Source organism: Emydura macquarii, unplaced genomic scaffold (assembly GCF_026122565.2).
Source record: "Emydura macquarii macquarii isolate MOO-44397 ecotype Brisbane River unplaced genomic scaffold, CSIRO-AGI_Emac_v2 contig_3603, whole genome shotgun sequence".
Taxonomy (NCBI): domain Eukaryota; kingdom Metazoa; phylum Chordata; order Testudines; family Chelidae; genus Emydura; species Emydura macquarii.
In genome coordinates this window covers 2,861,735-2,886,115 of record NW_027133740.1, presented here as the reverse complement: position 1 = coordinate 2,886,115, position 24,381 = coordinate 2,861,735, and the positions used below count along the sequence as shown (strand labels likewise).

At 41.0% G+C, this 24,381-nt stretch overlaps 1 protein-coding gene across 2 annotated transcripts in view; it reads left to right on the top strand.

Annotated features, from left to right (window-relative positions):
- The window catches only part of FXR1 (FMR1 autosomal homolog 1), a 57,053-nt gene that overhangs the window by 9,754 nt on the left and 22,918 nt on the right, over positions 1-24,381 (top strand). For both annotated transcript variants that reach the window (XM_067536478.1, XM_067536479.1), the window contains exons 2-6: positions 7,110-7,162; positions 11,250-11,343; positions 20,728-20,799; positions 22,366-22,514; positions 23,325-23,418. In XM_067536478.1, the coding sequence (XP_067392579.1) occupies positions 7,110-7,162; positions 11,250-11,343; positions 20,728-20,799; positions 22,366-22,514; positions 23,325-23,418 (462 nt within the window). The remainder of the gene's footprint in view (positions 1-7,109; positions 7,163-11,249; positions 11,344-20,727; positions 20,800-22,365; positions 22,515-23,324; positions 23,419-24,381) is intronic.

Here is a 24,381-nt window from a genome sequence, read left to right as displayed (position 1 = left end):
CCTCCTTTAATTCTTTATTAATCGAGTTGTGTATCAGCCCTTCCATTATTGTGCCTGGGATCAATGTCAGATTCACTGGCCTATAATTGCCTGGCTCATACAGTTTACCAGTTTTACATATTGGCACAACTTTAGCTTTCATCCAGTCCTCTGGAACTTTCCCAATATACTAAGACTTACTGAAAATCAGCATTAATGGTCCAGCTACATCTTCTAAAACTCTTATAATCATAGAAATGTAGCGATGGAAGGGACATTGAGATGTCATCAAGTCCAACCCCCAGTACAGTGTGGCAGGACTAAGTAAACCTAGATCATCCCTGACAAGTGTGTGTCCAGCCTCCATCTTCCTGGAGTTCTCAAAGATAATTGCAAATGGTTCCCAGATTGTTTCAGCTAGTACCTTAAAAGCCCTAGAATGAATTTCATCATGCCTTGCTGACTGAATACATCTAACTTATCAAAATGTTCTTTAGCCTGTTGTTTCCCTATTTTAGCTTGCTTTCCTTCCCCCTTGATGAGTAATCTGGTCATCTTTTTAATGAAGATTGAAGCAGAATGGGCATTAAACATCTCAGCTTACTTAATATCAGTTATTAAACACCTCAGCTTGCTTGATGTTATCAGTTATTAGCTCTTGTTCCCGCAAAGGGCAGGTCTGCACTATATATTTACAGTGGTGCAGCTGCATTGCGTCTGGTTAAGATGCTCTAAGCCAATGGGGGAGAGGTCTCCCATCGGCTTAATAACTTCATCTCTGCAAGAGGTAGTAGCTGTGTCAGCGGGAGAAGCTCTCCTGCTCACAGTGCTGCCAATACTGGCGCTTAGATATCTCTAACTACGTCGCTCCATGTTGTTAATTATTCATACCCCTGAGTGATGTAGTTATATCGAAGTAATTTTGTAGTGTAGACTAGGCAGCCTAAATAGAGAATCCACACTTTCCTTCATATTTCTCTTGCTCCTAATCTATTTAAAGAACCTCTTCTTACTGTGTTTTATGTCACTTGCTAAGTGTAACTCATTTTATGGCTTAGCTTTTTGTTCCTGCATACTTGAGCTATTCGTTTGTCCTCCTCCTTAGTAATTTGTCCACGTTGCCACTTTTTGTAGGATTTCTTTTTGATTTTCAGTTCATTAAAGAGCTCCTGATGCAGCCATATTGGCTTCTCATTGTTCTTCCTATGTTTCCTTCTCATTGGCATAGTTGGCAGTTGTGCCTTTAAAGTTGTCTCCCTGAGAAACTGCCAGCTCTCCTGAACTCTTTCTCTTAGAGCAGTGGTCCCCAAATTGTGGGGTGTGCTGGAACCCATCCGTGCCTAGGGGTAGCCCACTTGAAAATGCCAAGGTCAGGGCAGGCTGCAAAAGGAGAGCAGATTCTCCCAAACTGTTGGTTAACACTGTAGTTAGATTCTACAACCAGTTACAAACAGTGCTTCTGATTCCCTACGTTGGTTACCAAGAATCTAAAAAAAAAAAATTACACAGCTCCTTTTACTGCATTTTAGCCTCTGGCTCCCAGTCAGCAACTAGGTCCAGTAAAGAAATAAGTTATTTAAAACTCCATTCCCTTTACCAAAGTGTTCTCCTGACCCCAAAGGGTCAGCTACATCAGCCAGATCAATGTAAGTTTGGATCTTCCCAAAATACCATGCTGCCAGCCAATCCTTTAATAACTAAACTAAAGGTTTATTATAAAAGGAAAGAAACAAATGATAAGAGAAACATTAAATGGTCAAAGAAATCAGATACATACAAATGACTGTAAAGTCCATATATATCAGATTCTCAGTAGAACTGTGGAGTTTGCAAGTTTGGTCAGTTCCTCTGGAGTACATCCAGTACCTGGACATGTCTCAGTCCTTTGTTTATAGCTTCAGTTGTAGATGAGTTAATCCAGAAGTAGGAAGCAGGAATGAAGACAATTGGGGATGATGCAGCTGCCTTTTATGTCCCTTCGCCATGTGGTTTGCCGCAAACACAGCCACACAGTACATGGCATGGAAAAGCCCCAGAGTCCCGTGTCCCTGGGCATGTTTTTACATGTCCTAGTGATTCATAAGGTGTAGACCCTAGGTTCTTTCACTGGATTCGTAGTACCTTTAAGTTCCCTCGATAGGCCATTAAGCAGCCTTAGTGCCACTGCCATTCTGTCTGGGGTATCACCCAGAAACACAGCACAAGTTGAAATACAAACATGTCATACTCATTTAGAACTTGTAATACAAAATTGATACATACATAAAAATGTGCTTATCAATCTTAGTGAATTACAACCTTTCCAACAGTACCTGACATTGGATCTCATGCAAATTATTGTAATTTTGCAATACTGATATTAATAATATTATAAATGGTCACCCATAATCCAGATAGCATCTCACATAATCCCCCCTTTAGGAGGGCATGGAGGAACATTGGAGGGGGGAGGGTGTGGCGGGGTCCAGGCCAACCTCTGCATGGGGCGGGGATGGAGCATTATCCATCCTGCTTTGTCCCTGGCCTTGGCCCCCAGCTTCTGCCCAGGTCGCACTCCTGTTTCTGCCCATGACTCCTGGTCCTGACCACGGCCCCAATTCCACCTCCTGCTCTGGTTCCGGCTCCACTTCAACCCCCAGTCACAGCTCTGCCCTTAGCTCCAGGGAGGCCCAGACAGGGTAAAGGAAGATGTGCACCAAAAAAAAAGATCTGGAGACCACAGCCTTAGAGTTTTCTTCTTATGGGATCTTAATTACTAGTTCTCTGAGTTTGTTAAAGTCTGCTCTTTTGAAGTCCATTGTCCTTATTCTGCTGTTATCATTCCTTCCTTTCCTTAGAATCGTGAAATATATCATTCTTCTTTGAGCAGTGCACTGATGGACCTTGCCATCAGGTCCGCATATCCAACTTTGTCGATTCAAGCCTCTTGGCACTGACAGCCTCTGCTGGTACCATTGCCTTCCCCACTGCCTGACTTTCAGTGCACTGCACTCTCCATTGCTCAGTACCAGGGCTCCGGTACCAAGCCCACCCAGAACCCTGGGCTCACCAGCAGCTTCCTGCCATGCACTGCCAGTATCATCGGTAGAATCAGAAAATGAGCAAGAGGACCTAGTTTCCCATTGCTCATCTCGCCCCTGTACGGTACACAGTCCCACTACAAACAGCATGAATACTACCCCTCTGGCCAGCCTCCCTGATTTGGGCAACCGGGGTTCCAGTCACTGGGCCCTTTTCTGGGTCAGTGGCTGTATTGGTAGGCCCAAAGGCAACAGACCTATTCACCTCTAGTGGGGCTTTCCCATCAGCAAGGGAAATACCCTCCTTCAGCTGCTGCCTCGAGAGCCTCTGAACCCCCTGAACAGACAAAGAAGGGACCAGTGGGTGAACTGGAAGAGGCCACTCCTCATACCCAGATATCATCTTTGTTACTAGACAAGACAGTGATACCCGCTTTGCCATCTATGGCGGATGATTTTACAACTTTTCAGGACTTGGCACAATGGATGGCAGAGGGTCTTCAGATACCTCTCCAAGAAGTGACTGAGTTTCATCATAAGCTGATGGGCATTGGAAACTGTGAAAATGTGTAAAAAGTCACAATTAATGAGGCCTTATTGGACTCTGCCAAGGTAATATGGCAGACCCCCACATTCGCCTCTCCAACATGCAAAAGAGCGGACAAGAAATACGATGTCTTAGCAAAGGGCACAGATTTCGTATCTGCACACCTGTCCCCTAATTCGATCATTATTGATGCGATGAATTCCAAGGGATGCCAGCACCACTTTAAGTCCACCCTTTATGCTAGGGACTGCAAGAGAGTGGACCTATTTGGCAGGAAAGCTCATTCATCGTCCACCCCCAAGGTTAGAGTGGCAAACTACCAAACCCTATGGACAAAATACCAGAACTATGTGAAGTTACTATGCAAAGTTAAACTCTTTATTGAACAGCTTTTATTGAACAGACTCCCACCAGGAGCATTTTAAGGCCTTAGTTCACAAAGATCAACTGGTGGTGAAGATATCCCTCCAGTCGGCACTCGATGCCATGGATACAGTGGCTTGTTCCATATTGACCATGGTTATAGTGAGACGGGCCTCGTAGTTTCACCTGTCTGGCTTCCCCAAGGAGGTACAAGTGACAGTGGAGGACCTCCCATACGAGGGAGCAACACTGTTTGCTGAAAAAATCAATGCCTCCCTCCACTCATTAAAGGATTCGAGGGCCACTCTGCGATCCCTTGGTATATACACACCTAGGTCCAAAGGAAAATACAACCCTCAGCCGCTGTTTAAGCCTCATTCACAATACTCATACTCATCTCAGGACCTATCCCTATACACACAGAGGCCATATGAACCTCAGAGGAAGAAGCCCAGGTTTCCCAGATGAAAGATGTCAGGATCCCAACAAGTCTGTTCCCAACCCTCCACCACGAAAGACAGTTTTGACGGGTTGGGTGAGGTGCCCGTAGAACACTCTCCTCTCTGCCATTCCATGGTGGAAACACACACACACACACTCCTTTGGGGACCATCTTACTTCGTTCTGCAGCACCTGGGAGTGGATCATCTCCAACAAATGGGTGCTGGAGATTGTCCAGACTTCTGGGCTGGAGGGGAGAAAGCAGTGAGGGGCAGTGAGAGTTATGACAACTGGGTGTCAGTTCAGCTGTTGTTCTGGAAGCTGTCTGAAGAGATGGAGTGAACGGGGTACCGAGACAGGCCGGGAGTTTGGTAGGAATGTGTGGGTGGAGTTTGGGGAGGAGCGTAGAAAGTTGTTCTGTATTGGCTGCAAGGGGGCATGAGAACCCATATATCTCTCATTGGGAGGTTGAGGTGGTTTTATTTTGTAGCAAAATCAGGGAAGTTGGGTTTGCAGGGCAGGGGAGATGTAGTGTGTATCCCACCGTTTTGGTGCAAAAAGCTGACTTTGGTCAACAGAAGTCTGTAGTGTAGACCGGGCCTAAGAATTAAGGCTCAGTTCCAGTATGTACCAGGGTTATGAGGCAAAAACTCATTGAAACACCAGCTTCTTTACTGATAGTAAATGAAATGCAATAGGCCGACATCGATAGTGGTAAGAACTCACCACGTGAATACTACTAGATTTTCGCCAGTGATAAATCGTCCTCCATCTTGTCATCTCTTCAGCTTAATTACTGGTAAACATATTGTGTTTTATCTGAGCCCATGATGCTGGGAATCATAATGTTGCACTTGCTAGGTTGGATTTTAGAAATCAATTGTAGTAGAAATACTCTTATTATTGCCCATAGTTGTATGCTGTGTTTGTGAAATATATTCCCAATAGTCGTGTTAAATGGATACCGGAAGGATAAATATATATTAAACGCTTTTCTTACTGTACCTCTCTTGTTAATTATACCAAAGGTAATTTAAAATGAAAGAATTTTAAATATCTACTTTATCATCTACTGCTTTAGACAGATGTAATCATTTAGGGATATTTCTATCTAGTCTACCCAATTGGAGGCAATGTTCCTTTTTTTGAAACTGAAAACTCCTCCTCCTTGCATTTTTACTGAATGTAATGAACCCTCCTCAGTCTTTCTTCCAGAGGAGAGAGATTTTTGTCGTCTTTCTCTGCAAGAGAGCCTTTTGAAGGGGCTTATTTTATCAGGAGCACATCAGGTGGTTCAGAGGGTTATTTGGCATTTGCTTTGGCCAGTTTAAAATAGAGGAAGGGTCATAAATATCAATACTCTGCTCTTCTGGTCTCACTAGAATGTTTTTCTGCTTGGCAGAGGTCTTTTGTAACTTCTAGATGGTTATCGTTTATGTGAGCATCCATTAGCAGCGGAAATGATGAGTGAGTTCTCCTCAGTCCTTATTTAACGACTTTTCCAATCTGAAGTATTTATCCCTCACAGTGTCAATTGGACTGTAATTTAGAGTTGGAAAAGAGCTAGCCCATCATTAAGAACTAGGCAAAATATAATCTTTCCCAACCCAGGAAGACACATTGGTATACTTTAGGTTTTGATATTGCACTGATTAAGGCAAATAAGTATAGGGAGACATTTTAATGAAAAAGCATATTAATCTACTTAAACTTCTGGAATAGAATAAGAACTTGATGCACTGTGATTTGGTCATATTTTCATTTGTTTTAAAAGTAACTTGTAAATCAGATTAGTAAAGTCTATCTTTTTCAACAATACAGTTTTTGCTGAATGTTCCCACAACCCTAGAGACAAATTGAGCACATTAATAACCTGAATACCTTTTTTATTTTTTCTTCCTTTAGGTTCCACTCTATCTGGTTCCATTGTGACCAGTTGCCTTCTGCTGTGATTTGACAGCATAGTGACACTGTAACTACCTTAGAACTCAGCTGGAGCATAAAGCCAGACTATACAGGGGTAGAAGAGATGTACTGTCCTGGTTTTCTTTAGTATTTGGTATGATTTTGCTAGTTGTTTGTTTATAATCTTGAGAATATTAAGTAATAACTGAAAAACCCTAATGAAAACCATACCAAATAGTGTAAAATAGCCCTAAGCGATTCTCTCATCCCTGTAGGCTTTGTGCATCAATGAAAGTTCTGTGTTGTCTATGACATTGCCAGCATGGTTCTTTCTAGGCCATTGCATTGAAACAGCAGTCTCTAGACAGCTGAAGCAGTGAGGGAGGTTGAAGGACAAGAAAGAAAGAAAAATCCTGTTTTCCATTGGATCACAACCCATCTGGGCATGGATCTTGTTTTATTTTTGTGATTGTAAACTGCCTTGCATACTTACAGAGCTGTACAAACAATAAATAACAATGAGTTTTCAGTTGTAAATATGCTGAATTCCTCTCTTCATCTGGTCATTGGGCCATTCTGTATATAGACCCTAGTTCAATGAGCTATTTAAACATATTTCTAATTTCAGGCATGAATAGTCCCATTGAAGTTAATGGGACTACTCATATACTTAGAATTTAGGCACATGTTTAAGTGCCTTGGTAAATTTGGACCATATTACCAAAGGTAGTGGTGTTTTACAGTTCATTTTAGTTTTAAATTGCATAATGCTTTCCTCAGTCTTATGTTTTTGCACCACTGTAGTGTTTAAATGATTTCAAATGCATTCTTTTAACAATGTTTTTTTATTGCAGGGATTTATCAAAGATGTTCATGAGGATTCACTTACAGTTGTATTTGAAAACAAGTAAGTATTCTATGGGGAAAAAAATCCATGGTTTAAAACTATTAATTTTATTCTTCTCTTCACCATTGTGATTGTAAATAATTGGTTTATACTGGAAAGTTCAGTTTCTAGAACACCTAGTACTTAAGGTTCCTTCCCCAGTTACTAATGTAGTCCCACATTTTCCCTTAGTTTAATTGCCTTCCCAACACTAGAAGATTTAGTATATGAAGTTCATTCTCATAATTAACTTTTACTTTCTTGGGATTCTTATCAGAGTTATCTTTAGGAAGGCTTTGCTTTCCATATATGACTTTGTTACTCCCTGACATTTTAGCAGTATTTTTTCACCTAGTAACCGATGTGTTCATGTTTCAGCAGAGCTCAAATACTGTTTCTTTGTACAGTGCGATTGGAGATTTTTGTGAGATTTTTTTAAAGTGTATTAGAACCATACTGTAAATGTTGAAAGGATTTTATATAGACTTCTATATTGTTCTTCGAGTGTTTGCCTGTGTGGCTCCCTACTTCAGGTACATATGCGCCTCATGCACTCAGGATTGGAATCTTATAATAGCAGTGTCCATTGGGACCGTGCTTGTGCCTTGCATAACCTCATTCTCTCCTTCCGCCACTTGACGCACAACCATCCCTCAGTTTTCTCATCACTTGTGGAAGCAGGATAGAACCAGTGATGGGATAAAAGGGAAGGTCCTCTCATGGATCAGTAACTGGTTAAAAGACAGATAATGAAGGGTAGGAATAAATGGTCTGCTTTCACAGTGGAAAGAAGTAAATAGTGGGGTTCCCCCAGGGATCTGTACTGAGACCCGTGCTGTTCAACATATTTATAAATCATGTGGAAAAGGGGATAAACAATGAAGTGGCAAAGTTTGCAGATGATACAAAATTACTGAAGATAGTTAAGTCCAAAGGAGACTGCAAAGAGTTACAAAAGGATCTCACAAAATTGGGTTGACTGGGCAACAAAATGGCAGATGAAATTCAGTGTTGATAAATGCAAAGTAATGCACGTTGGAAAACCCAATCCCAAATATGCATACAAAATGATGGAGTTTGAATTAGCTGTTACCACTGAGGAAAGAGATCTTGGAGTCATGGATAGTTCTCTGAAATATCTGCTCAATATGTAGGAGGGGATATGATAGAGGTTTATAAAATCATGAATTGTGTGGAGAAAGTGAATAAGGAAGTGTTATTTATCCCTTCACATAACAGAAGCAGTAGGAGATCACCCAATGAAATTGATAGGTAGCAGGTTTAAAACAAACTTAAGGAAGTAATTTTTCACACCGTGCACAATCAACCTTTGTAACTCATTGCCAGGGGATGTTGTAAAGGCCAAAAGTATAAAAGGATTCATGAAAGAATTAGATAAATTCATGGAGGATAGGTCCATTAGTGGGTATTAGCTACAATGGTCAGGCATGCAACCCCATACTTTTGGTGTCCTTAAGCCTCTAACTGCCAGATGCTGGACTGGACAAGAGAGGATGGATCACGTGATAATTACCCTGTTCTTTTAGTTCCCTCTAAGGCATCTGGCACTGGCTACTATCAGAAGACAGGATGCAAGGGTAGATGGACTATTGGTCTGATCCTGTACGGCCATTCTTATGTCTGTCACTTCTTCGTAGAATTTCCTTAGTTTAGCTTAGCTCAGTCAGGAATTGATTCCCTACTAAAATTTTCTTTCCTTTGCTATTTTATTTCCAAAAATCTGCTTCTTTATTAATTCTCTTTGGTGCCTCTTTCTGCTGCTGCTTGTAATGGTAGATCCATAGCCATCAGGCTTTAAGCCTTGTCTGTCTTAAGATCATCTGATTCCCCTCACAGATGGCCTCAGCTGCTGTCTGTAATGCCTTATGCTTGGTTGTTGCTCAGTCTGGTGATTGTTCTCCACAAGGACAAGAAAATCTAGGGACAGCTGTCTGAAATCTTATCTTCTGGAGCAATCCATGAAGAGCACCTCAGATCCTGAAGATCAAAGTCTGAGTTCCAGGACAGAACTGTCCACAAAGACTCAGTCTATCAGTGCTCTTGTCACCAGGGAAATGACACCCAAGGTTTGTGCCAGTAAGGGATTAGCTCTGGCAGGGCAAGAGCCTCTGCTTCCAAAACCTATCTTTGGATCAACAACAGACCCAGCACGAACAGGGCAAGGGCCATGGCAAATGAAGACCAGCTTAGTACTGACAATGCTTTGACAACTTGAAGGCAGGGAATATCAGTGTAATTTCACTAAATGTGTCTCCCAGCACTGATCTTTATTTTCAAGGACACGTGAAGTAGAGAGAGCTGAGAAGAGCCACTTGTCTTCCCTCTCCTCTTGGGAGCATAACACAAAACTCTTTCCCAGCATAGGGGCAAGTGTTACTGCATCAAACTCCCAGTTTGGCACCAATAGACATTGAAACAACTATGATATGTACACCTGGAATCAACTTCTTAATGCTGAAAATTATTGGTACCAGACCTTCACCAGCAGTGGAAGCTGCAATTGTCCAGATGATCTGCTGCTGATTGAGAGCACCATGCCTGCAGTATTGTCTTTGGTACTGAAAACATTCTTTTCGGCACCACCCACTGCATCACATACTTTATATACCCCTCTCTGCCCGGCTGCTTTCTGAATGCTCTCTTCACCACCTTACTCTCAAGACAGTATTTCTGATGGCTGTTATGTTAGCAAAAAGCTGCTGTGAGATTATTGCTGAGGCCGTAGTATGTTTATCTGGATAGGGTGATACTTTTTTAGATGATCTCCGCGCCTCTTTATTGCCTTAAGCAAGGTAGTTAAGGGACAAGCCATCTTGGCACAGAGACTTTCTAGATGGATTACACAGTGTATTTCTGTTACCAACTGGCAGACATGCTTCTTTCTCCTAACATGAAGGCTTACTCTGCTAGAGCCCAAGCTGCTACCTTATGCTACCTAAGCTAAACTACTACCCTGTGTTTCAAAAATATTTCTTTATCTGAAATAAACGGATACTTGAAGTAATCCCTTGATTTTTGTAAAGCATTATGTTCTGGACCTGGCCTCTAGATTAGAGGCAAAATTTTGGCAGGCAGATTTATTTATTTATCACTGTAGCACCCACCTTCCAGATGGGCTCTGCTTGCTAGTTACCTGAAATGGAGATCCACATGAACAAATACTCAAAGAAGAAAGAATGGTATCTTATAGTTACTTTGGTTCTTGGAGAGGTTTTGTCCATGTGGATCTGCACAATCCTCTCTTTCACCCTACTTTTTCACAATCTTTACTAGCTGGGATTATCACTTAGCGAGGAAGCTGAGGGATGGTTGTGGCCACTCCCCACCTGAGGGCATAAAGGGAGGTTTGTGGAACTACAAGGAAATGCAAGGTGCAAGAGACCTCAGAGATTTATTAAAAAATTCTGATCCCATGCATGTGAGATGCACGTGTGCACTTGAAGTGGGATCTATATGGACAAAACGTCTTGAAGAATCCCAGTTACTGTAAGGCAAGTAACCACTCAGTTTTTGATGTAAAAGCCTTTCAAATATTATATCCTGAATTTAAAAAAATCATAAGACTTTCTGCTTCTCTGATGTTCGTAAAAGTTTTATCAGCAAGGTTGAAACTGACTTGACTACAAGGGGGAAGAGTGAGACTGATTATATGCAAAGTGATATAAAATGCACAAAGTAAACAGAAAATAGCGAAGAAATATTTTTCTCTTTGCTTATGTGTTGTATTTACTATGGTTACGTATAAAAGTTTCAGACAACTGTTTTATTTTCAAGTTGATTGTCAATTCAAATAGTAATTTTATTTATAAAGTACTTAGAAATTTAACTTTCATTGATTATAACCTTTTTGGAGCAGGAACAGTCTTTTTATTCTGTGTTTGTACAGTGCCTAGCACAATGGGATCCTGATTCATGGCTAGGGCTTGTAGGCACTGCCACGATACAAGTTATAAATTAATAAGAGGTACAGAACTGAATTTTAAACAGTGAACATATCTTAAGAATGAATTGTCACTGAATATTTTTAAGGCTTGTCAAACAGGATTAGTTCTTGAAATAATCAATGAAATATCTATTCAACTTTCAGTTGGCAACCGGAGCGCCAAGTTCCTTTTAATGAAGTCAGATTACCACCTCCACCTGATATCAAGAAAGAAATAGGAGAAGGAGATGAAGTGGAGGTGAGTTGACTCTCCAGGGCCGTCTTTAGTGGGGAGCGGGGTCCGGGGTAAATTACATTCCCCCACCCCATGCCCGCCGGGCATGACTGACTGGCAGCCGCCTATCCCAGGCCATGATCTGCACAGGCTGCAAATCACGGCCAAGCCGGGCTGTTCCTGCTGTTAGGTCTGGGTAAGTGAGGGAAGCACATGGCAGCCGGTTGTTGAACCATCGTGCATGTGTGGGGGCGCAGTTCAGGTGCCACTGCAGCACAGATTCTCCTCCTCCCTCTCCCACAAGGTGGGCATGGGAGGGAGAGGGGAGAGGAGGTTGCGGATGGGTGCCTCAGAAGAGGTGTAACATGACACCATGATGTTGCCCTGATTCGCCATACGCTAGGGATGGCTCATGTTTCCTTCCTAGCTTGCACACCCTCCCCTCCTGTGAAAATGACTATTGAGACAGGATAATATTAATACTGATAATAGCCACAAGAAAAAGTAAAGACTTTAAGTTTTAAAAGTAAACATCTAATATATGTAATGTCTGTGATTAGTAATGGTTGTACTTTTTGAAATATTGAATAATCCAGTAGATAAAATACGATTACAGACTAGAAGTTACATTTTCCAATCAGTTTCTTCTATATTGTATTGTCTCTTAAAAAAAAAAAAAATCAAAGAAAATGTTTTTCTCATTTTCATTAAAAATTTTCATGGAGTTTTTCATATTTTCTCAGAAACGGATGATGATAAAAAATGATCACCCCACACTCCCCAAAAACTTCAACAAAACAGAAATTTCCTACTGAAAGTTTCCATTTCATTAAAAAGCCATTTTTTATCAACAAGGGTTGATTGAAAAATATTCAATCCACTGTTGAACGTGATTTCTGATCCTGACTGCACCTCTGACTTGCGCTTAGGGCTTGAACCTGTGCCTATTGAGGTCAATAGCAAAATTCCAATGAACTCAGTGGTGCAGGATCGGGTCCTTAAACCTGTGTTTCCTCACCTGTAAAATGTGGATACTGTTTACTTAGCTAGTATAGAGGTTAATGTGTGTATTTTGAAAATCTGAAACTCTACATTAGAGCTTAATATGAGTATATTGTGCTTGGTTAGCTCACATAGTTGAAAGTTGAATTCCAGTTTCCATTCTAATTCTGCTTTTTCAGTTGATTATAACCCCAAATAAATTCCTTTGGGCTGAAATTTCCCATGTTTATGTCAGCCAACAGGTGATTTTGTTTTTTCAAAGTTTGAACAAAACCAGCTCTTCTTTTTCGAGGAGTGTCCCTGCGGGTGCTCCATTCCAGGTGGTAGTGTGTCCTCGCATCCTTGATTGGAGGTTTTATCAGCAGTGCCTGTCTGGGTCACGCATGCGCCGTCCCCATTTCGCGATGCCGTTGGTGCTCTTTTCAGCACACATGACCTGATCCCCTCAGTTCCTTCTCAACCATCCGCAGTCTGAGATGAAGCTCTCAGGAGCTCTTCACAGCCCACTTCAGAAATCGTTAATAGTTAGTTTTTTCCTCGTTAAAGTTAATCAGTTTACCTGTAGTATAGAGTAGTTTTCCTCAATCATTCCCTCTTTAAAAAAAAAAAAAAAAAAAAAAAGTTTCCCTTGGACCTACCCTATAGTTAACAATAATATCATGCCTGGTTCTCCTGGCTTCGAACAGTGTGCCTCATAGCACAGAGATGTTTTGCCCACTTCGAATGGGCACTCAGAGTGCATCAGATGCTTAGGCGAAGAGCATATCACCCAGAAACGTGTCCACTGCAAGAACTTAAAATCTAGAGTCAGGCATAATGGGGACCTCCGTCTGAAGCTAATTTGTATGGAGAGGTCTCTGAGACCTGCCTCAGACCCTGGACAGAGTAACGGCTTTTTGCAGGATAAGGTTAGGAAAAGACACTCTACTCCACCAGCAATGGAGCAGAACAAGAGAAGGAGGTCACGGAGTGGACAAAGGAGTTGGTACCAAAGAGGCTCTAGGTTCCTCCGGTACACTGACCTCCATGATGAGGAAGGACTCTCACTGCTCTACTAAAGATCTGAGAGATAAAACAAAACAATCCCCATTTGAGAAGGCACCGTCAAAAGTAACGGTCCACAAGATGGTAGTAACCATCACATCAGCACTGACACAGACCTTGGCGCCGACAAGCAGTACGGCACTGGCACATACCGAGTTCACAACAATACCAGTGGTGCCTACAGCACCTATATCGTCTGAGACACCAATGGCGCCGAGAGCATCAACAGTGCCTACATATATGTCTACACCGAGAAATGTCCCGGAGCAGACTGCGTCACTGACACTAACGCTGCTGACGACGCCGGCCCCACAAAAGCACACTGAAAAATGCAGGCACCATGAGGAGGAACAATTCTTAGCATCCTTCCCACTATCAACACTATATGGGATGGATATCTTTCCTGTGCAGTTTAGTCAGGAAGAGCCCATTTCTCCCATCTCCTTCTCCAGTGATGAGGAGTATGAAGGTGAACAGGCTACCTTTTCCAACAACCATCACCTAGTGGCACCCAACCAAATACCGTCCACATTCTAGACATCCATCGCCATGGCCTGGATCTTCATGGTTCGCTCTACCACTCCCATATCGCATACACTGGCCTGGATGGGACACCTGGTCTATTTATTCGACACCACACAGTAGACCGTCAACCTCCCAGAGATACAGGGAAAGGTCACCCTATAGACCTCCAACAGGACCTGAAACAACCGGTCCTACAGTAGAACAGGAGGAGATTGCAGAGCAAGAGATAACTCTATCTGCACACAACTTCTCTTGTTCACCAGATGAGGCCATAGTTCCCCCACCTCCTACAACTGCTGATGATTTTAAGCAATTCCAGGAGTTGTTTAAAAGGGTGGCTGACAGCTTGGAGATTCCACTCCAGGAGGTCGCAGCTTCACAACATAAACTTCTGAGAATACTGCAGACCTCAGCTTCTTCTAAAATTGCCCTATGCATGGATGATGTCCTGATTGGAGCCAGCCAATAACATCTGGCAAATGCCTGCTACCATTCCTCCTACTTGCAAAAGGACTGATAAAAAGTATTATGTACCTGCTAAAGATACCGAGTTCCTCTTCACCCACCCAATTCCTAACTCACTGGTCATAGAAGTTGCTAACCAGAGGAACAAACAACAATATAACAGATCAACCACATGACAAGAGGACAAAAGACTAGATTTACTTGGCAGGAAAGTCTACATGTCAGCTACCCTAAAATTGAGGGTAGCAAATTATGCCGCGTTGTCAAATTATGATCACGGCAATTATGCAAAGATATTTGAGTTTATTGAATGCATCCTTGAGGACAGAAAACAACAGTTTGTCTCTCATAAAAGGAGGACTATTGGTGGCAAGAACCGTGTTACAAGCTCCCTTCAATGTTGAGGACACCACAGCCAGAACAGTTGCAACTGCCATCGTAATGCGCAGGCCATCATGGCTTCACTTCGCAGCCCTTCCCAAACAGCTGCAGGCAACAATCGAGGATCTTCCTTTCGATGAAGCGAAGCTCTTCACAGATAAGATTGATGAAGTCATGTATACCATGAAGGACTCTAGGCTATACTCCTCAATCTCGGAATCTACAAACCTGCGACAAGAAGGAGAATCTTTAGGTACCAACCGTATAATTCTAGGTATCAACACGACCCACAAAACAGAGGTTATGAACAACCACGCTCCAGACAAAGGTCCCAGTGCTGCCGGCAGATGAACCAACAGCCATCAGCATCTCAGGCTGCCTCTTCTGAACAACAATGTTGAGGATTTGGTCAAGGGTTTGCACAACCACCCTCACCTACCACAGCCAGAGCCATAACATCCACCATCTTGTTCAATCAGCACCTATGCCCATTTTACCAACATTTGACGAATGTAACAACAGACAAATGGGTACTCAATTATCTGTTCTGGGTATACTATCCCTTTTACCTCCATATCTACAAACCAAACCCCTTCCCTGTCCCTCTTCAGGGACCCATCTTACAAGCACCTTTTACAGCAGGTGATAGAACATTTATTCCAAATAGGTGCCATAGAGCAGGTCCTCTACCACCGCAGAGGCTTCTATTCTCATTACTTCCTCACCCAAAAGAAGACCGGAGGTTAGAGACCCATTTTGGACTTATGAAAACTGAACAAATTTATAAGGATACAGAAATTCAGGATGGTCACCCTGGCTACCATATTACCAACGCTGGAACCTGGGGGGACTAATTTGCAACCCTCAACCTTCAGGATGCATATTTCCACATTTCTATTCACCCAGCTCACAGAAGGGTTCCTAAGATTCACACTAAGCAATAACCACTATCAATACTCGGTGTTAACCTTTTGGCCTTTGTACTGCTCCAAGGGTCTTCTCCAAGATACTTGCCGTTGTAGCTGCCTACCTTTGCAAACCAGGGATTTCCATATTCCCCTATCCGGACGATTGCCTGATAAAGGCATGCACTTACATGGGGGTGGTTCAAGCAATTCACACGACACGGGCATTATTTCATACGCTAGGACTGATGATCAATGACAAAAAATCTACCCTACAGCCTGTGCAACAACTAGAGTTTGTAGGCGTGCACATGCATTCTCGCATTGCCAGGGCGTTCCTATCAAAAACCAGCTTCAACACCATTGTAAATTTGGAATATATAATAGAAAACAGCCCATTCTTGAATGTACGTACATGCCTCCAAATTCTGGGTCACATGGCAGCCACTATATTTATAGTACAACATGCACGATTGCACATGCGAGCCCTCCAAATATGGTTCATGACAGTGTACAAACCACACAGGCAATTGTTTTACAAAACTGTGGTAATGCCAAAAAAGATCAAGCAATTGTTAAAATGGTGTACACAGCCCAACAACCTTCTATCGGGTTCCGTTCATAAGGAAAACACACTCCATCGTGATCACTACAGACGCATCACTAATTGGATGGGGAGCGCACCTACAAGAACACACCCTTCAAGGAAAATAACTAGCACAGGAAAGGAAATTGCATATAAATCTGCTGGAGTTACGTGTTGTCTGCAATGCCTGTCTACATTTCCTACCTCTCATAGCAGGGAAAACAGTAAAAATAATGATGGACAACATTGCATTGTCCAATTACAATGCTAAAGAGACTGGGAGTTAAGTTTTAATTACGTGTCCAGGGTAGGATAATCTGTTTGTTTGTTTTTTTTCTCAACACTTTTGTAAAATAATTTAATTACCATCTTATTTGTTAGGTGTTTGTTGGTTGCTTGCCGTATCTCAAGTAAATGGCCACACTTGCTGAGCTGAGGGAAAAGCCTGAAAGATTTCATTTGAAATCTTTTTTCAAGAAAAGAGTAAGCACCAAAAAAATAGACTTATAATACCAGTGAATTTGTTTTTAATCATACCTACAGTACAGTGTCTCTAGCATGGTTCTGCAATATTTGTGCTTTCTCTTTTTGTCAAAGTGAGATCAAAGTTTATTAGAAATAGTCCATAAACACAGAGCTCTCCTTTTTTTTTTTTTTTGCCTGATGGGGATTATTATCATTTCAGTGGAATGCAAAGCAATATTAAGAGCTGTAGGAAGATGGTTATTGGAAATATTTTCAGTTACCGCTCTCTTGTTGTTTAGTGTGTGCTATGCTTTGTTTAATGAACATTATTCAAACCTTGCTCTGATTACAAAATTATTAATTTTCTTTTGGACTGTCCCATGCTCTTTACTGTAATATCTTAAATGTGTTATCATTTGTAAAGAGTTAGCTTCACAGCACCCTTGGGAAGTAAGATAGTCTTATTTCCCCCCATTTTATGCATGGGGGAACTGACATACAGATTAAGTACAAAAGTTCTCTAATTTTTGGTGCCCACTTTGAGACACCTAAGGACTGATTTTTCAGAATATTTAGCACTATGTTGAACTGTACATGTTTACAGCATAGCTCCTGTTGACTTAAGTTGTAGCTGAAAATGCTCAGCACTTCAGCAGATCCCATGGTCTGAAATTGGGCATACAGACAATGAGGAACACATAATCAGTGTGAAAAGTTTGGTTTTTAGTGACGTCATCCAGCATCAGGTAGGAACTCCTGTGGCAGGAGACGGAATAGAATGCAGTTCTCCAGGGCAGCATTCAACTGCCTTAATCATGAAACCATACTTTTTCTTCCTGTAGTCCCCTGTTTCATTTACTACATGCCTTCCGACTTCTGGAACAAATGGGACGGGGGTCCTCCATACAAAAGCTTCCTTCGCTACATGGTCCTTATTCATCCCTTGAGCATGGTCTCTCCTGTGAACTGAATGAGGCAGGAGTCCTATGGAAAAATGAGTATATGACCATGTATCTCAAGACTGTATTGTAATGCACATGTACAGGAGGTAGAATCAATGTTGTGCAGGCATCCTGGCATTTCTGGCCTTTTAAATGCTTGATTTTGCTACCTTCATGTATTTTTTGGATGTAAATTCTTATTCAAACAAAACCTCAATCAAACTGAAAAATTCCCTCGTGGAGCCATACTCCCAGTTTGAGTCAGAAATGGGGTTTGGACGTTTGGGTCCATATACATCTCCACCTCTAAAGTTTGCTGGGCATAGTCCTCTAGCTAAGGCCTCACGAGTACGGAGTGGTACAATATAGTTGTACATTTGATTTTTTTTTGGTAAGTCTTTATTGAATTTCATCTCATTGAATTCAGACCAATTCTCTAATTTGTCAAGGTCATTTTGAATTTTAATTCTGTCCTTCAAAGTGCTTGCAAGACCTCCCAGCATGATGTCCTCTGTAGGTTTGATAAGCATACTCTCTAATCCATTATCCAAGTCATTAATGAAAATATTAAATAGTGCTGGACCCATCACTGTCCCCTGCAGGACCCCCCTAGATACACCTTCCCAGTTTGACAGCGAACCATTGATAAATACTCTTTGAATATGGTGTTTCAACCAGTTATGCACCTACCTTATAGTAAATTAATCTACTCCACATTTCCTTACTTGCTTTTGAGATGTCATGTGGGAAGTGTAATAGCATAGTATAGTTGATGATACAGTAAACTGATCTCAATTCCATGACATGCAATGGAAAATTGTATCCTGACTGAACACTGTTTGAAGAACATTCACAGGCTTAGACAGAATAACCTGGAATTTGCTCTGCAAAGTTACATAGCAAGAACATCTCAGCATCTTTATCAGACATGCACAGTAAACCGACACAGAAGCAAACTAAATTTTGTAAATTGGTAACATTAAAGTAAGCATTAGTGTAAAAATGTTACTATGTAACAAATGTATCTTTGAATAAGTAATACACTCCTTTATATGGGTGCTAAAATTAGGGGTGGTAAAGGTCTGTGCCCTGATATTTTCTCCAGGGAGTGTTAGACAAATTGGAGGATTGGGCCAAAAGAAATCTGATGAGGTTCAACAAGGACAGGTGCAGAGTCCTACACTTAGGATGGAAGAATCCCATGCACAGCTACAGACGGGGGACCGACAGGCTAGGCAGCAGTTCTGCAGAAAAGGACCTGGGGGTTACAGTGGACAAGAAGCTGGATATGAGTCAGCAGTGTGCTCTGGTTGCCAAGAAGGCTAACAGCATATTGGGCTGCATTAGTAAGAGCATTGCCAGGAGATCGTGGGAAGTGATTATTCCCCTCTATTCGGCATTGGTGTGGCCGCATTTGGAGTATTGTGTCCAGTTTTGGGCCCTCCACTACAAAAAGGATGTGGACAAGTTGGAGAGAGTCCAGCGGAGGGCAACAAAAATGATAAGGGGGCTGGAGCACAAGACATATGAGGAGAGACTGAGGGAACTAGGCTTGTTTAGTCTGCAAAAGAGAAGAATGAGGGGGAATTTGATAGCAGCCTTTAACTACCTGAAAGGGGGTTCCAAGGAGGATGGAGCTAGGCTGTTCTCAATGGTAGTAGATGACAGAACAAGGAGCAATGGTCTCAAGTTGTAGTGGGGGAGGTCTAGGTTGGATATTAGGAAAAAGTTTTTTACTAAGAGGGTGGTGAAGCAGTGGAATGGGTTACCTCCATCTTTAGAGGTTTTTAAGCTGAGGCTTGACAATCCCTGTCTGGGATGATTTAGCTGAGGTTTGTCCTGTTTTGAGCAGAGGGTTGGACTAGCTGACCTCCTGAGGTCCCTTCCAACTCTAATATTCTATGATTCTATGATTGTAAAAGGTGGTGTGGGAAAAAAAACCTTGAAAAAGTGTATTTGTGTTTAGGGATAGTATGTGTACCACTCCATCCAATATGAAATTGCCTGTTTTCATCTTGATTAATCCTTTATTTATTATTGGTGGTCGTTTAGTTCTGTTTTTTTTTACTGGCTGACTCTTCAATTTTCCATCAAGATTTTTTTGACAAATATATTTGAGGTGACTGGAATAGACATGTCTTATTGATTTTGATATTCAGAGAAGGTTAGTGTATCTTTTCATGAAATTCTTACTGTTAAGGAGTACTGCATATATGTATAGGACAAGTTGGGGTGGGGAAGAGGATTCAATGTTAAAACACCCAGTAAGGAAGGTAGTATTAACAGCAGCATTGTCAGAGATGGATTTGTTAGATATGTGGTCTAAGAAATCCCATAGCACATGCAAATTTTTTCTGTTTGTAACTTCTATGATTTACGTTTCAAGGAAAAATAATTATTTGGCCTAGTCAGTCTGTTGGCCAGTGCAGGATATATTTTCGTCTCTTTTGCCCTGTCTACTTATTAATTTCTTTCTGATGGCCTTAGTTTATTACATTAATGTATACTAAACATGAGGAACAATTCAAAGCTGTGAATGTCCCACCATTCATCACTTGTCTAATGTTAACTAGGTAGTGGAGTACCTATGGTAGGCACTATAATGAGCTGACCTGAGTCCATATAAGTACTAGTAGGTCATTGGGTAAACTGTAGACAAAGTGGCATCCTTAACTGTGAATTTCTTGGTTCCTGTGCACTTTAACCTCACAGAAAAGTGTTTCAATTTGTTATGGTATTGCAAGAATCCCATGCCTTCACATGCTATTGAGTAAATTTTTACATTCAGGTTTTAAATCCCTCAAAAGTCAGCTATGTGTATTGTTAACAGAATCTGCACACCTAATCTCTGTAGTGCAGAGTTATGAAAATGTATATGATGAGAAGCACACATGACTATGGATAATTGGAATTTTATATAAAAATAGTTTTAAATTGCAGTATCTTATATTAATGATGGCTTCTGTCTTGGTGAACACTAGCTGGGTCAGTTGAAGAAGATTCAGTTCTGCTTCATTGTTGGTTTAATCCTCTAGGCTTTTAAATTGTGTATCTATATTTTAAATATGTTCCTCTTGTATTTTTTTTCTTTCAGGTTTATTCAAGAGCAAATGACCAAGAACCTTGTGGCTGGTGGCTGGCAAAAGTTCGAATGATGAAAGGAGAGGTAAGTTACTTTAAAATTTAGGACTATCTGCTCCCACTTGAAGTGCAGCAAGTATGGAAGGTAAATATTGCAAGACTCATTAAATCTGTGCACAACATATTGTGATGGAGAAATGATACTGCGATATAATGACATTAGCATATGAAAAAAAAGTACAGGTGAGAGTGGGTTTTAGCTAATTCAGAAAGGAAGGATAGCTTGAAAAAAGGAGAAGGAACCTGAAATATTACCAACACAAAACTATGATAGCAGATTGGGTCATAAATTAAGGCTGTCCTTGGTGATGGTAACTTGCAGCTGGCAGACTGCAGTTGGGGTAACAATAAATATTCTGTAAATTGCTCTCTAAGTGGGGATGGCTCCTGGATACTTGCCATTTTGTGGGTTTGACACACCTTGGGTCTGGTTATTTTGGTTCTGCAAGAACCACATTGCATACCTAACTTCTTCTGAATGAGATAACAAATATTACTTCTTTAAGAGCATATGGTCTTTCTTTTATCTTTGAAATATAGTTTCATGTATATGCACTTTCAACATTATTAAAGCTAAATTGGAAGAGAACAAAAATTTATGTAGACAATCCATACAGCAAATAATTTTATGTAATCATTTATTTGCGAATAAAGGAATAGTTCCATGAACCAAATTTCATTTAAAATGTGGTTATAGTCAGAAAAGATCCTATGGAAACATGGCACCACTTTACTAAATATATGTGTTCCTTGTTTGCATTTCAGTCAGGTCGCTTATGTTGACAAAAAACAAGTAGCTTTTTTTGCTGCCCACTCTTTTGCAGTTGCCTCACGGGGTGGAAGAAAGGCTTTGATTTGGGAAGACTGTGTAAGAAATGTGTATCCCGGCACAAAACCAAGTTTTGTGCATCTCCCTGTGTACTGAAGGGTTGGGGGATAGGGCCAGAGTATTCCTAGCTTTTACATCTTCCAGACCTTTTGTCTCCTGAAACAGAAATAAATATATGTAAATACAGAGCAGCACCACAGCCTCAGAAGAAAGGATTTCTCCTCCTCCTTTATCTCCAGTAGTTCCTTTCTGGCCAACCTATTTACACAGTGGATTTAACTTTTACTGCTGTTACCTCAGAGCCAATATATCAGTGTAAAATTAGCTGGATTCTGTACTCCCTCAAGCATTTTTTGAACAATTTTGGCTAAGTTATTGTTGCATTACCTTTAGTAGTAGTACATGGGATGTACTAAGCAGAATGAAGAGATTTTAAATTTCAGTTCCTGGATTGAGTTGGCAGAATTGGCAGTCTGAAAAAACATCGTTTGATTTACAAGCTAAGCAAACTTAGTTTCCAGTCCTGCAATGTGATATGCATACTCATACCCCTCCACTCATTCAGTCCCATTGGCTTCAGCGGGGCACTGTGTGGGGGAATCCACACATGCATATTACATTGCAGGAACACAGCTTTGTCAAAATAGAACTGTTTTAATTTGTAAACCCATATTTTATATTTCCTTGATAATGGTGATAGTGGCTATTATCTTTAACATGGTTACTTTTAGTTAATGATTATTTAAAACTTCCCCCCCTTAGTTTTATGTCATTGAATATGCTGCTTGTGATGCCACGTACAATGAAATAGTCACATTTGAACGACTTCGACCTGTGAATCAGAATAAAACTGTCAAAAAGAACACGTTCTTTAAGTGCACAGTGGATGTTCCTGAAGATCTGAGAGATGCGTGAGTAACTGCATACTGCAACTTCGCTATTATTCATTTCAGCATGGCATATTCCTTTCTCCATATATGTATCTTAAATCCTTTTCTTAGGTTAAAGTTTGAAGAGAATACTCTTGTTGTAGTTCAAAGTTAAATGGCATTAACTGTGATACTTCAATCAAACACTAAAGTGACACGGTTCCAATCAGCCTTGCTGGAACCTCGCAGTGATGACCTGCCACCCCCAAATGTTCCCTCATGTCATAAAATTATAGAAGATTAGGGTTGTAAGGGATCACAGGAGGTCATCTAGGCCAACCCCCTGCTCAAAGCAACTAAACTAGTTGCTAGTCTAACTCCAACTAAATCATCCCAGCCAGGGCTTGGGACGACTCTGTCATACTCTGGCACAGTTGCACCTTCTCCCTCCTCCTTCCTTCCACCAGAAGGCTTGATGATTATCTGCTGGTTGGATCATATGCTCTTTTCTGGTTCATAGAAGAAAACTTTGGTCCAGAAGGCCACTTCCTGAGCCTGCAACCCTGTACACATAAACTGTTACTGCAGCCAGCTGCAGTATAAGGCAACAAATAGAAAAGTAAGACTTTCAAGAAGCTGCTGACAGCTTTTTTACCCATCCCATTTTTGCAGTGTGAAATCAGGTAGACCCCCCAGCACATCTCCTTGAAGTAGTTTGGCGTTTCCCAGGCTGAGAAACATTTCTTATTATAGACTACTGCAGTATTCTCATTTTTGATGCACAGGGTTAAACAGTTCCTATTTATACAACCATCTTCAGCTGAAATAACCTTTACGCATTATTTTCTCTAGGTGTGCTAATGAAAATGCACATAAGGATTTTAAGAAAGCTGTAGGAGCTTGTCGAATTTTCTACCACGCTGAAACTACACAGTTAATAATACTGGTAAGAAGTCAGTTTATTTTTTGTGAGACAGCATGAATTTTCAGTATATTAACTGCTACATTTTGATTGTTCACAGATTGTTGTGTGCTTCCTGCATATATGTATGACCTGATTTATTTGTAAAGCTATACATATTTCAAGCAGTTTAATATATGTATGTATTCATCATATTTTAAAATATATTTTGGGCTAGGCTCACTGGCTTGGTATCAGTACTGCATCAAAGGCAGCCTGGGTTTGGGAGTGATATTTGGTCTCTCTGATTAATGCTTCCCATGATGCAGCTTTCTGCAGAAGTAACTTGCTTAGTCTCTTTTGAAGGTAAAGGCATTCTTGCACAAATTTCCCTTATTTGGATGTAGGAGAGAGATCCGAATCATAACCATGGCCATTTAGGGAATTGGGAGCCTTAGGGAGATTTTGTAATGTACAGATGAAAGGTGTTTAGGGCATTTAGTCCTATCTTTGAGTTATTTTTAATTATTGATCAAAGCCAGTGAAAAGCTAGTTCTCAGTTTTGAAGTATCATAGCAAAAACATAAAGCCCTCTCTCATATTTGTTCAAATGCAGTGAAACTGAAATTGGATTTGTTCTGGGAACTCCTGCGTCTGCTCTCTAACATACTATTTTTCACCCTCAGCAATGCAGGAGAATCCCACAATCTTGACACCTGGCTTAATTAGGTTTGCTCTTGTTACGCAGTATTTTCCCTAGCAATAATTCCTCTTTGCTCTTCTATTTCCTGGGGACAACATTTTCCATATAAATTTACCTGTTCAGATTCAGTTTTCCCTTTTACTTTCTTGGATCTCTCCCAGTGAATAAGTGGATGACCTGCACACGTATGGTAAAAAGATTACTTTATCTAATATAGCCATTTATAATGTGTCCATAATGGGATCTTCTCAGTGCAAGATTTACTGTATGGGTCCAATAGGAAAACTCTGCCTGTAAAGACATGG